Source organism: Prionailurus bengalensis, chromosome B4 (assembly GCF_016509475.1).
Source record: "Prionailurus bengalensis isolate Pbe53 chromosome B4, Fcat_Pben_1.1_paternal_pri, whole genome shotgun sequence".
NCBI classification, from domain to species: Eukaryota; Metazoa; Chordata; class Mammalia; order Carnivora; family Felidae; genus Prionailurus; species Prionailurus bengalensis.
Window position 1 is genome coordinate 80,049,213 of NC_057358.1, and position 13,783 is coordinate 80,062,995.

Below are 13,783 nucleotides of genomic sequence, written 5' to 3' on the forward strand. Positions count from 1 at the left end.
GGCCGCCAAGGCCTGCAGCAAAGCAGCCGAACCGACTCCAAGGCCAAAGCCTTCCAGCCCCTGAGATGGTGACCCAGGAGCCGCCCACCCTGCAAAGGCCCGGCTGCGCTCCTGGGGTCGGGGAGCCGGTGCCTCTGGTCTTCGGCTTCCTCCTCCCCCGACCCCTAGATCCACTGGAAACCTCCTTTACCCTCCTGGAGCAGTCCTGAAGTGATGGTGACCCCCTCCTTGGTCCACTCCAGACACGGGAGGTTCCTCCGTCAAGCCCCACGGGGCACTTAGAACTCAACCAGCTTCCATGAGCGGAGAGGTCCGGGAACTGAGCTCCCGGGCCAAGCCCGGCGAACCGGGACGCGGGAGAGCAGGAAGTTTAGTTCTGTTTGGGATTCCTTAACTTTTTCTCCCTTTCTCTGCCCACTGGAGCCCTCCCCACCAAGTTCACCCCACACCCATCCCAAGGGAAGAAGCGGGGCCCAGAGGCCAGGAGAGGAAAAGAAGAGGTGAAGCGAAGGGAAGAAGTACCTGAATCGTGTCTTGACCTTTTAATTTGAATTTGACTGTTTTGAGCCCCGAGATGCCTTGATCTCTCCCTCTCTCCTGCATTTCCCCCCTCTCCGCCCCACTTTCCCCAAGAGTTACAGGCTTGTTCCCGGGTAAACAAACCCCATTCTTCCTAGAACCCCCCCTCCCACCTTCCTCCACTCCTCTCCTGCCCCTGCCGCCCCCGGGGCGCTTCCTTTGTTCGCGGGGAAGGGCTCCGGCGCCCCTACCCCGAGGCGGCTGCTAGGTGGCGCTGTTACTCCACGCTGCGCGCTCCGCCTGCCGACAACTTGACCCCGCTGACGTCACGGCCGTCTGAATCATCAAGGCCATTTTCAAATCCCATTGGTCTAGCCGTCACATGGTGAGGACTGAATGCGCGGATAATTATGGAGCTGATATTTCCCCCCCCTCCCGTTCTTTTCCCTCCCGCCCCTCCAACCGCCCCCCCTCCCGGATGGGGAAAAAAAAAGATGTCAGCTCCTCCGCTGTAGTATTGCTCCTTAAAAACCCCTCTCTCTGAAAATGACATGCCCTCGCAATGTAACTCCGAACTCGTACGCTGAGCCCTTGGCTGCGCCCGGCGGAGGAGAGCGCTATAGCCGGAGCGCAGGCATGTATATGCAATCTGGGAGTGACTTCAACTGCGGGGTGATGAGGGGCTGCGGGCTCGCGCCCTCGCTCTCCAAGAGGGACGAGGGCAGCAGCCCCAACCTCGCCCTCAACACCTACCCGTCCTACCTCTCGCAGCTGGACTCCTGGGGCGACCCCAAAGCCACCTACCGCCTGGAACAACCTGTTGGCAGGCCGCTGTCCTCCTGCTCCTACCCACCTAGTGTCAAGGAGGAGAATGTCTGCTGCATGTACAGCGCAGAGAAGCGGGCGAAAAGTGGCCCCGAGGCAGCTCTCTACTCCCACCCCCTGCAGGAGTCCTGCCTCGGGGAGCACGAGGTACCCGTGCCCAGCTACTACCGCGCCAGCCCGAGCTACTCCGCGCTGGACAAGCCGCCCCACTGTGCCGGGGCCAACGACTTCGAAGCCCCTTTTGAGCAGCGGGCCAGTCTCAACCCGCGCGCCGAACATCTGGAGTCGCCCCAGCTCGGGGGCAAAGTGAGTTTCCCTGAGACCCCCAAGTCCGACAGCCAGACCCCTAGCCCCAATGAGATCAAGACCGAGCAGAGCCTGGCGGGCCCAAAAGGCAGCCCCTTGGAGAGCGAAAAGGAGCGGGCCAAAACCGCGGACTCCAGCCCAGACACCTCGGATAACGAAGCGAAAGGTAAGGCCGCCTGGGCCGCGGCCCGGCTGGGACGCTCGGGCACTTGGTCTTCGTGGCTGGGGCGGGGGCAAGGGGAGGGTTGGGCCGAGGAGGCCCTGGACGGTCCCGGGAATGCGATCCCGGCTTGCGACTCGTGTCTGCTGAGCGCCAGGCTGGTGGCGCGTCATTTGGCTAAGGAAGGTAAGCGGCAGAGTGGAGGGGCCGGGCCGGCAGCGGCCGTGGGCGCCGAGACCCGGGAGTGGTGCGCACCGCGGGCAGCCTGCAGGCGCCTTGTGCTGCCCAGGGCTGATGACGGCTCCCGGGCGCGTGCTGGCTTGGGTTTGCTTGCTTTGCGGTGGTGACTGGGGGGGCTGATGTCCCCCATACGGGTCAGAAGCTGGCAAAAAGCTTAAAATGGCGATCTTGGGCCAGGGACTAGGGAAGGCTTAGGAGAAGGGGGATTTCGCTTTCCTGCGTTTTCCCAGTTGAAAATTGTTTCCTTCGAAGCGCGATTTGTTGTTTGTGAGTCTGATTTGTGCTTGTGGTTTGGGCTCCTGCGGTTTGGGCTCAGCTGGGGGGGCCTCAGGCGGAGGGGCTGGGGCAGAAAGAGGTGGAGGTGAAGGGCTGACCGCCACGTCCCTCCCTCCCTCCCCCAAACGCCTGGCTTGGGGATGGCGTTGGAACAGGGCATTTGGGATGTTGTAAGTTCTTTTTTGTCTCCCCTGTTAATTTTTTTTCCTTTTTCTTTCTCTACTTAAATTTCAAAAAAAAAATTTTTTTTTTCGTTGTCTTCCAAAAGCAGCTTACAAATGAGTGGTTGGAAAATTTCTGTGTGCGTGGCAAGCGGTCTTCTCCTGAAAGGGAATGTTGCTTTAGTTGGATTTCATCGTGATTTGGGTTGGAGAGAGAAAGCCTATCCAGAGTTCAAGCTCAGGGTTCAAGATTCATTTCTGCTGCAGGAACTGGGGGCCTCCAGGACCTTTCTCTGACACCTGGAGAAAGAATGTGGGGGAAATGGGAGCAGCGGAGGGAACCTGAGGGGACCGACTTTCCCTGAAAAGTTGAAACAAAAAACATCAGAAAAGGCCCAACTGGGAGGAGAGGAATAAACCTGTTTCCCATGGCACTGGCTACTGGAGGCTGTATATAAATGGGGCTCTTTGGGTGTAGGGGGAGATGGAATACTGAGAGAGAGCTGAGCAGACTGGGGGCGGCCTGGATCTTGTGGCGCTTTGTATATGGATGCAGCGCACACGCATGCCTGGCGGCGACCTGTGTCACACTCACACACACGCCTCTCTCAGGCTTCGCGCACACTCACGCATGCCCGCTCCCTCTCAAACACGCACACACGCACACACGCTGTTTTGGCGGGCAAGGGTAGAGCTGTGCCCTCTTGGGTGTCTCCTCAGCCAAAAGATGAGCACGGGTGTGTTCATGAGGCTGCAGGAGTGAGGTACACACACCCACGGAGGCTTCCCTGTGGCACATGTGCAGCGTGAAAGTTTAATTTTGTGCCCCTTCCCCAGGCTCTGAGCTTTGTTGGGACACGATTTTAGGATGGGAAAACCTGCCTCCTAACCCCCCACCAAAAGCAAAGTCAAGGTTAACAAGTCTACCTCCTAACTGGGACTGCCCCCGTTGGGGTAGGCAACCCTTCCTCTCCTCCCCTGTCCACAACAACCTAAGCCCCTCCACCCCAAATAATCCCTCTAACTCTGCACTTTGCCTCTGCCTTTCTTGCTTTCACCACCCTCCCCCATATGGTGTCTCAACCAGGCCACAGCCAAGAGGGCTTTTGGCCAGACTTCCTCATTTGTAATTTCTCCCTTCCCCCCCCCAAACCCAACAACCCCAATAAGAAAATAAATAGAACAGAGTTAGATGCGGAGAGCCTCGAAACAATTTGGCAAGAGGCTGCAGGTGCAGAGGCCGGAGCGGAATTAAGGACATTCACATGTCTTAAACTATAGCCTCAAGTTTGCTTTTGTGTGTGTGTGTGTGTGTGCCTCTTGATTCCCCCAGGGCCCCGTCCCGCTCCCCAGGAAGATAAGAGCGAGGAATCTGGCAGTTTCATTTGGCAAAGCGGGGAGATAGAGCACAGAGCCATCAGCAGAGTCCTTTGCTGGGTGCCCTTCTTGAGTGTCTGGACTCTGGGGTTTTTTTCCCTAGAAAAGATGGCCAAGGTCTCTTCTGCTGCTTGAGGAGCAAGGCTGGTCCATTCCAGCCAACATGTGTACCAAGGAGAGAAGTTGTCAATAAGATAATGAGAAACACACACTATGTCTATAGCGTCTCCTTATATAAATAGACACGTGTGTGCCTATGTGTGTACATATGTGTGACAGTGTGCATCTCTACAGGAATACACATGTACGTACAGGCATACATATCTCTGTAGACTAGGTGGAGATTTCCAGGAGGCTGCATTTCCTCAGGATATCTCTCTCCCTTGACCTTAGGTCCCATGGCTAGGGCAGTTGTCTGAGGACCCCTCAGCACGCCCCAGAGCTGTTGCCCCTGACCTCTGCTGCCTGCACCAGCAACCCTGCTTCAGCTACTCACACCTGGGGGAAATGGCCAGGAGAGGAAGAGCTGGCAACGGGAGATTGAAAGGGGCAGAGTTGCTCTGTGGCACTTCAGGTGGGAACAAGGGCTGGGGGTCTGGTGCAGGGACAGCTGCGGTGGCCTCTGGCCACAGAGCCTAAGGCGACAACATCCCTCCACTGAGTTGAAAGGGGTCAAAGCTCTCTGGGAATTGCTCTAGGCAGCAGGGGGGACTCTGCAACCCCGTATTAGGCCTGGGAGGCGCTTTTCCTTCTAGTTGGATTTTTCCAGAACTGGAATGAAACACAGAGGAGGGAGGGCCTGGTGAGGTTGAGAGCGCGTGCCAGGGTCAGGAAGCTGAGGGAGAGTGGGAGTACTCAGAATCTACTAGGTCAAGGTGGATTGGGGTAATTTAATTAATAAATGCTTTGGAGGCGAGAACTGTCTGTCTTTCCCCCCACGTAAGTCAGGACCCCAAAGAAATTCTAAGAGCCCTGAGCCCAAGAGGACCCCACCAGTCAGGCCTGTGGGGTGAAAGCAGCCCCCCTGTGCTCCCTCAGCCGCCCCCACAGCTGGCTGGCAGCAGCGAGGGTTTGCCTCTTCAAGGGATACTTATGTAAATAATGTTATTTTTAACAGAGGAGATAAAGGCAGAAAACACCACAGGAAATTGGCTGACAGCAAAGAGCGGAAGGAAGAAGAGGTGCCCCTATACTAAACACCAGACGCTGGAATTGGAGAAAGAATTTCTGTTCAATATGTATTTGACGCGAGAGCGCCGCCTGGAGATTAGCAAGACCATTAACCTTACAGACAGACAAGTCAAAATCTGGTTTCAAAATCGCAGAATGAAACTCAAGAAAATGAACCGAGAGAATCGGATCCGGGAACTGACCTCCAATTTTAATTTCACCTGAGCGCGCGGCCTCCCCTCCCCCTCCCCCCTCTCCCCGCTCCTTCCTTTCCCCGCCCCTCCTCCCTTTGTGCCTGGTGGTATATTTTTTTTTTCCCTCCCTGAGTATAAATGCAACGCGCCTGCAAAAAAAGGCAAAGACCTCAGACTCTCCTTCCAAGGGACCTATGGTTCGTGCTGCGAAGATGCATCCACCTAAAGCATGAGAAATGGGGTGCCGGGGTGTGGGGTGTGGTGTGCCCGCATAGACAAGGGTGGGAGTGTGGCTGGTGTGTGTGTCAACCCCTCACTCACCCACGCACTCACACACACCATCCTGTCCTCCATGCAAAGTTAAGGTCGAATCCACCCGATCATAGGGGGGAAAAGAGGGGAAAAAAATCAACCAGAGAAGGTCTGTAATCTCGCAGAGCACAGTCAGAATCGCTCCTTCCTTGCTGCATTTCCTCCTTAGGATAATAGACGTTTTGGAAAGTTCGGCTAGTGTTTTGTGTGTTTGTCGTAGCGCCCAGCGCCTCCAGCAAACCCTCTCCGTGTCTTTACCTCCTGGTTGCTCTGAGAATCTGCTTGAAGTCTCGTATTTGTACTGCTTTCTGCTTTTCTCCCAATCCTCCCAGCACCCCCACATCCCCCCGCCACTGACATCTCAGAAATTCCATCCAGAGGAATAAAAAAAAAATTTTTTTTAATTTAAAATAGAACATAGTGAAGCAAAGACAGAATTCCCCCCCCCTCCCAAATATCGCCCTGTCCCTGTCTGGGAGTTGTGTTATTTAAAGATATTCTGTATGTTGTATCTTTTGCATGTAGCTTCCTTAATGGAGAAGAAAATCCTAATAAATTTCCAGAATCGTAATCCTCAAATGGGTGGTTTTTTGTTTTTAAATGTTTTTTTTAGCAACACCCCCCCCCCAACGAGGCTGAGTGTGTGGATGTGTGTGTTTTGTGTTTGACTCATCTCCTAGAGCCTTTCTAGAATGTCTCTTGGCGGGTTTAATGTAAGTGAGAGACCATAACGTTGATTTAAATATTATCCAGGTGACCACAATAAGTCAAGGTCATAAAACAGTAATGTCAGGACGGTCTTGGTGCGCGCGAGAGGTGGATTTTATGATCTGCAAATATAATGTGGTGCTGCAGTAAAAGATGCATTTAAAGGTGACTGGAGGAGGGAAAGAGGCAGAGAGCAAACTGCAATCTTGAGGAGCAGACGGATCTGATTGCCTGGGGTGCTGGGCCAGGCACACCCCACCGCTGCTGGGGGAACCCCAAGAGCCCCCCACCTATCCAAGGAGAGGAATAAACTTAACCGCCGGAGGGGGACGAGGAGCTCAGCCACCCCCCCCCCCCTCGACAGCAGCAGCAGAAGCTCGGGCAGAGGCAGGAGGAGGAGGCGGCGACAAGGTAAGAGAAGCGGTTTCTTGTTCTTCTCTTGGCGGCGGAGTGGGGACTAGCGGCGTCCCCAGGTGCCCGGCCGTGCCGCGGGCACAACAGGGAGGAAGGTGTTTCGGGCATCTGAGCTTGCTGAGAACCCAGGCTTGCCTTGTGGCCGCTCGCAGTGGAGGGCAGTGGCCGGGAGCTCCCTCTCCTCCCCTCCCCGACCCCGCTGCCTTGGGGTTCGGCTGTTAAAGGGGTGAATTGGTGGTTTTTGGCTTCTTTCGCTACACGGGCACTTAGGGTCGCCTTGAGGTCGACACATGGGTCTAGATGTTGCTCAGTCTGGTCGTCTGCTGGGGGAAGCAGGGGGAGAGTGGGCTAGAAAGGGCTGGAGCTTGAAGCTTGGGTTTCCTGCTTTCTGCTGGTTTGGATGTGAGCCTTATTCAGGCTCTCGGTCCCCACGCTCCCTGGCCGTGGGGCTTTGCCAGGCAAGTGGCCTGATTGGAAGAGGCTCTGGAGCACAGGCGCCTTGGTTCGGCCACCCATAGATGCAGGGAAGCAAAGCAGAGCTGAGAGAGGGAGAGGATCGGAGGGATTCCAGGAGGAGAGCACAGGAGAGCCAGATGGACAAGACAGGGGACCCAGCTCAAGAGTGGAAGGACCCTCCAGCCTCCCCCAGGGCCAGAGCCAGAGGCAGGGGAATAGCTCCACTGCGGTGCTGGGGGCGGGGCGGGGGGGGGGGTTGGCGGCTGGAGGTCCCATTTCACCAGAGTTTCCCTGAGCAATTTGCTTAGACCAGAGGCTGATGAGGGCAGTCAGACCCCCTACCCACCCAGCCACCCAAAGTCTAGTCTCTAGTCCTTAGGGAGGTTGTGGGGGCGGAAAGGGGGACGGGGCTGAATTTCTTCCTTCCCCAACCCCCTTCCCTTCTCCTCCCGATAGATGCAAAGCCGAATCTCCCGCCCTGCTCGCTCAGCTGATCTGTGGCTTAGGTAGTTTCATGTTGTTGGGATTGAGTTTTGAACTCGGCAACAAGAAACTGCCTGAGTTACATCAGTCGGTTTTCGTCGAGGGCCCCAACCCACCTACCCGGCTCCTTCCCTCCCCAGTGGGACTGCCCCACAGCCCCCTCCCAGATAGGGCAAATGGGCACAGACTGATGAGGGCAAGCTGTGAGTGGGGCCGCAGGACAAGTCTGGAGAGCCCCGTTTTATACTGTCCACTCCTCAGCCTGTCCCAATCCCTGTGAGTGAGGGAGAGGAGTTTTTTCCTGCAGCTATTGTTTCCTGGGCCCAGCTGATGGAGACAGACAAAGAAAGTCTAGCCAATTCCAAGGAAATTCAGGAATTTGAGTAAGAGGTGGCCTGGTGGGCCAGCTCAGTTGGGTAGCTGGGTGGGGCAGGATCAGTAGAAGAGAAGAGAGCACAGAAAGAGAAGGGAGTCTCTGGAAGGGCCAGTTTCTCTCACCTGCCACCTCCAAAGACAAAAATCTGCCTCCAGTTGGCTGGGGCTGGAGCTTCCCCTTAGAAAAGTGGGGTGAATGGGGTGGGGGGGAGTCCCAAGAGTTGGGGAACTCTGAGCGCCAGCTCAGCCACCCCCCCTTCCCCTTCTATAGTTCCATCCCCAATGAGAAAGGGCATATTTAGAGTATTAGTAGGTTACAGGGAAGCCATCAAGTCCAAGTAGAACCCCCCCCCCACACGCCCTACTGGGAAACATCAGGACAGGAACCTGGCTCTAGTCTCTGTCTTGCTGTCTGTGGCCCACAGGCCTGGGTCTGTTGTGTCTGTGGCTGTCAGGCAGCTGCTTGTCTTTGCGCTGTGTGGAAATGTCTGGGTGAACGGAGGCTGCCAGCGCCCACCATTACCATATTGTTGGGAAGGTTGTTGGCTGATGCCAGGGGGAGGAGGGGAGGATAATGGAGTAAAGGAGAATCTGAGCAATGTGAAACTTTGCAAAGCTTCTTCCCCTCCTTTCTCCATCTGGTTCCTCAATCCTGGCCCTGGTGGCTAGAGAGAAGGCTCCCCAAAAAGGCTTCTCTGCCTGCAGAGAAAAAATGGGGGGGTGTCAGGGAGAATGGGGAGATACACCCCTGCTCTCAGAGAGATTGGGAAAGAGAAAGCCAAAAGGAGGAGGACAGGCTGTTGGTTCTCTTACTTTGGAAATAGTATGGTTATTAACACATTCTCAACTTGGAGACGGGAACACAATTGTGTCCCTGTAACAAAATATATACCTGGAGTTCTATATTCTCACAGTGGTCTGCTGGGGGGATATTTCTAACCCTGTATGAGTGTGAGTCTCTGTTTCTGTATCTCTGGCTCCTCCAGGCTCTCTCAAATCCCACGTCTATTTTTTACGTGAATACTTCACGTATTTTTCTGTCTTTCTTATACAAAGAGATTTCTTTTGACCCCAGGGAGGCTAGAGGAGAAAATGGAATAGAGCCTTTCTTCTCCCTAGCTGAATTTGTTAGTCTGTCTTTCCGTCTGTCCCCCAGCCCTTTGTGGGGGAAAAGAATCTCTTCCCTTGAAGGAAAACGCTCAAATCTCTCTATGGCTCCCGGGGAAATAGGGAGGTTTTCAGAGAGGAAGGCCAGCTGGTGCGAGGCAGGCAGGGGCTCCCCTGGTTTGGGAGCCCTTAGCAGTCTCTGAGTTTTCAAGCTGTCAGAATCACAGGGCCAGTTGGAGTGAAGGGAGTCCCAGGCAGGGGCGGGGTGCTCAGGAGTGCCTGGCTTGGGGAGAGCGTCCCTCATGGGCCGAAATTCACCAATGAACGACTTTTGCTCTTTGAGTCTCTCTCTGCCCCCATTTCCGTTTCAGAGCTGGTGGGCTTGATGGGGGGTGGCCACAGAGCCACGAGTCTGGGGTGCCCCCCTCCCCAAATCCTGGGAAATGGGGTGAGTTCTCATCCCGCCAAGGTGAGGGCCAGGCTGGTGGCCAGAGTCCACCCCGGGGCCCTGGGACTGTAGATTATGGCTAAGGCGATGGTGATTATTTATTCGCTTCGCTGGAAGGGAGTCTTCAGAAGAAACAGCGTGAAGAGGAGGGAAAAAATTATCTCTCTCGTCTGCGGATATTAAGATGGATTTTTATTTCTTAAAGGACCCTCCCCGCCGAGAGCGCATAAGCGTAAACTTAATATATGCTCCGCAGCCCAACTCCAGAAATCGCAATAAAAGTTAAAACCTCCCCTACTGGTTTTTTTTAATTATGATATGGGAAAGAGGAGCAGGATTTATAGAGCTGAACTCTCGGCGTGTGAGTGTTTAAGACTTGCGGGAGACGGAGGAAAAGGCAAGAGCTCGCCAAGGAGAGCTTTGGTCTCTGAGATAATCTCGTGGGCTGCGGGGGCTCCGGCTTAGCCCGGCAGATCTTCTGTAGCCTCCCTGGGACCTCGGCTCCCCGGTTCCCCCGGCACCCTCCGCCCAGGCCCACGGCTTTGCCCCGGCTCGGAGACGCAGCCTTTCTCGGGAACAGGTGAAGGGTAGCAGCGGCTGGGGACTGGGGGCTGCGGGTGGGAGCGTCAGGGCACTGGGCTTTGTGTGGGTCCCGTGCAGGGGACGAGGTTTGCAGTCCCGGGCAGGACCGTGGGCCGAGTGTGGCCCGGCGGGCGCCTCGGCCAGGAGGGGCGTCCGGGCCCGGCGCGAGAGCACGGGCAAGGTGGATTGTGTGTGGACTTTGGCCGCAGACGGAGCAGAGCGGGCTCCGGGGCGGGCGGAGGCCAGCCTCGAGGCGGGCGACCGGATGTTGAGTCTGTAGGAAGGACCTTGAGGTCTGTTTGGTGTTTGGGCTGCCGGGGGGCGGCGGCCCAGAGTGTAGAGCGCGCTGTGCGAGGGGCGCGGCGGTCAGCGTGGGCGAGGCAGCAGGCCCCGCACACCTCTGCTGCTACAGGGCCGTGTCCAGGGCGTCTGAACAGAGGCCGGCCAGTGGTCAGAGCTTGGAAAATAAACGCGGTTAAGGGTCTTTCTTTCTTTCTTTTCCACGTAAGAGGTCCTTCTCTCTCTCTCTCTCTCTCTCTTTCGGAGATACCTGGATTTGGTCCAGAACAGGTTGCCCGCGGGAGGGCCCCGCGAGCGGCAGCGCGCGAGGGAGGGAGAGAGGGAGGGAGGGCGAGAAAGAGGGAGGGAGGGAAGGAGGGCGGGCAGCGGCGGCTGCGGTGGCCGGGGCTTCCCTCCCCCGGCGGGAGGCGGCTGCCCTGCATCTGTGGCCGTGGGGAGCCGAGGAGCAGGTAACGAAGGCGCTTCCCGAGGCGGGATTGGACCAAGCCAGAGGGACGGAGTCTTCCGGGTCTCTGCCCAACGCCCTGGAGGGGAGAGAAGGTAGGGAGATCGGCGCCTGCCCGGCCTGGCAGAGAGGCCTCGGGAATGTTGAACCTGCATTTGATTTTAGGCTCACACTCATGTTGTGAGTCTGCCTCCGGAGATGCGGTTTGCCTGTCTGTCTGTCTGTCTGTCTGAGACGTCCCAGACCCTAGGCTCTCCTTCCAAAAGCTGAAAAAACCGGGAATTTTCGTCGGAATGTGCACTTTCATTCATTGGATTCGCCGCAACACAGCAGGGCTGGTTGCTGCGCCCCCAAGTTGGAAGGGAGCTCTCCTCCAACGTTCTGGATGCCGGATCCTCTGGTTCCCTCCGGCACGGGCTGAGTTTCCGGCTCCAGGTTCGCGGGTTGCCCTGAGGTTTGAGGCCAGACAGCTCCTAGTCTGGCAGGGAGGGCGGGGGAGAGACTAGCGGCTCTGGCCCCTTAATTGTACTTCGGGCCCGTATTGTCTCTCCTTTCGCCACCTCCGCTTCCTCAGTCTGGGCTCCAAAGTCACTGCAAATTTCCTTGCGACACACACATCACACAAAGATCAGGTAACAAGGCGCCCAGAGCCATGGGGGCTTCGGGCAGAGAGCACCCCTGGTTCTGGGGCCGCTCCTCCTTCAGCCACTCCCCAGGCTGGGAAACCAGACCGGGTTGGGGGAGCCGGAAACAGCCCCGTTTGCTGCGGGGCGGCAGGGCGGGCAGGGGGCCGGCGGGAATGCAGGCCGTGGCGTTGAGAGGGCCACGTTCACAGGCCCTAGGGGTTTCACTCCTGCTGGGCTTAGGGGCCTGACTCCTGGCTTGTAGGGATCCCAGATACCCACCTGGGGTGGGGGCAGGACGCGGTCTCCTCGCGGCGGGCCAGGAGAATTCAGTTTCTGCTTCCAGCGCAGGCCTTAGCCAGGAGGAGTTGTGTGTGGGTGTGTTTTTCCCAACAAAGAGGGACCAGGAACGAGAAGGGGGGAAAGAAGAGGGGAACCGGGGAGGGGGCGGGGAGGGGGAGAGGGCAGCGGAGAGGTGAAACGAGCCCATTTCAGGGGGAGAAGGAAAATGAAAGCAAATGGAGCACGGCCTCCTCCGCGCGGGCGGGCGGGTGCTGACGAGCCGGGGAGCGGGCTCCCTGCCTGCGGCGGCTGCGGACCGGGAGAAAAGCCTGTTTTAAATTTAATCCGAACTTGACGGTGTGGATTGAACCGGAGGGAATTTAAATCACTGAGAGGGAGGCGCAGAGCAAGGGGAGGGGATGACGCTAACCTGTCCGTCTGTCTGTCTGTCTGTCCTTCCCACGGTGGTGCTAGCTTGGTTGTGGTCGCAGCTGTGCAGGTCTGAGGTGATGGAGTAAAGGTGCCCCTCCCCCTTAGGGGGCTCTCCTGTGCCTAGTGTAATCTTTTGGGGTCGGAGGCAAGCTCTAAGCACCAGAGCGGATGCAGAAGTGCCAGCTAAAGCTGGGGTTTCCCCCCCTCCCCAACAGGGACTCCCAGTGTCCTCCAGTCCCTCGGGTTTGCCCCATCGGTGCTGAGGAAAATTGAAGGGAGTGGTGGGGGTAAGAGGGAGTCTGGGAATCTGGCAGGAGATTCAGAAGGAGTAGGTGATCCTGGAAAGACGAGCGATTCCTTACTGGTGCCCCCACATCCTTTGTGCCCCCACATCTATAGGCCTGGCTTTGGGGGGGTGTGGGGGGAGCCTGAAGTTCTGCTTCAGGGCCCTGACCTGCCTGCCATCCCACCTCCAAATGCAGAGACTAGGGGGTACAGCCCACATGCAGCTGTGGAGCCCGAGGGGCCTCGGCCTGGTGAACTCAGGGACTCCCAGGCTCTTTCAGCCCCCTCCTCATGGCTGCTGCTCTCTGCAAGGCCTAGGCAAAGCGGGGCATTGGTGGGGAGGGGGCTGTGGGCGAGGCCTGCTTCCTGATCCACAGCTGTGTCTGTGCCTGAGTGGGGAGGGTCTGAGTTCACGCTCTCAAACGAAGGCGACAATCTCCCCTCAGTTTCACGGGGAATTTGACGGCAGCAGGGAGCCTGGGCCTTGGGATCCCGGCTGCCCCGCTGCTGTCGCCTCTGCTGGGTGGGCAAGCCGGGTGGGCAGGCAGCTCAAGAGTTGAAAAGAAGGCAGTGGCCAAAGGGGGTAGGAGAGAAAGGGGCATCTGCTTCCAGCCACTCTGTCTGAAGGGCTCTCCCAAATAGTAGAGGCCCATGGAAGACGGTCTTTCGGGGCGCCTTTCTTCTAGGAGACCTGAGGTTGGGGCAGATGGGCCCTGTTGCCTGGCGAAGACGAAAAAGGAGGAGCAGGGCTGGAGACCTTCTCCTTCATCATGTCTTCTTAGCTCCTTGGCTAGAGCGTGGCTCAGCCCCCAGCCGCCTGGGTGGCTGCCTGGGCTGAGACGGGGTTCCACATCCCCCGGAGGCCTAGTGTACCCACCCCAGCAGGTCGCCCGGGAGGGGCCAGAGAGGAGGCCTCTTTCTCCTTTGTGTCCGGACAGAAGTGGCCGCCGCGCCCTGAGCCGGGTCCCGCGGCAAAGGCCCGGCAAGCAAGCGGACTGCACAATGCCACGGCTGCTCCCAGCTCGCGCCCTGCCCCGTCCTGCCTGCCTATCGCCGCCCTTCCTCCCTCACACTCCCCGCATGCCTTCCTCTCCCTGCTCTCCCATCTCTTTTCATCTTGCCCCCCCTCTTTCCTTTAATTCTCCCCTCTCCTTTTCTTTTTATCCCAGCCCTCCGTTTTCTTCTCTTTCCCTCCTTCCTTCCTCTCCATGGGCCTGGCGCCGCGTTTCAGTTGTTATGTCTCAGGCTCAGTCTCTCTCAGGCTCTGTCCCCTGATGTCCTCTAGGTCTCTGTCTGGCCCCCG

At 57.3% G+C, this 13,783-nt stretch overlaps 1 protein-coding gene across 1 annotated transcript; it reads left to right on the forward strand.

Annotated features, from left to right (window-relative positions):
* Positions 1-305: 305 nt before the first annotated feature.
* On the forward strand, positions 306-6,111 carry HOXC10 (homeobox C10). Its single transcript, XM_043564147.1, has 2 exons — positions 306-1,816; positions 4,982-6,111. Exons 1-2 carry the CDS (start codon positions 1,066-1,068, stop codon positions 5,257-5,259), a joined length of 1,029 nt encoding a protein of 342 aa, XP_043420082.1. The 5' UTR covers positions 306-1,065; the 3' UTR covers positions 5,260-6,111.
* Positions 6,112-13,783: the final 7,672 nt, after the last annotated feature.

Coding starts and splice junctions, on each gene's coding strand:
- HOXC10 (XM_043564147.1), top strand. CDS start 1,066: ATGACATGCCCTCGCAATGTAACTCCGAACTCGTACGCTGAGCCCTTG. Junction 1,817..4,981: donor CTCGGATAACGAAGCGAAAG/GTAAGGCCGCCT, acceptor TATTTTTAACAG/AGGAGATAAAGGCAGAAAAC.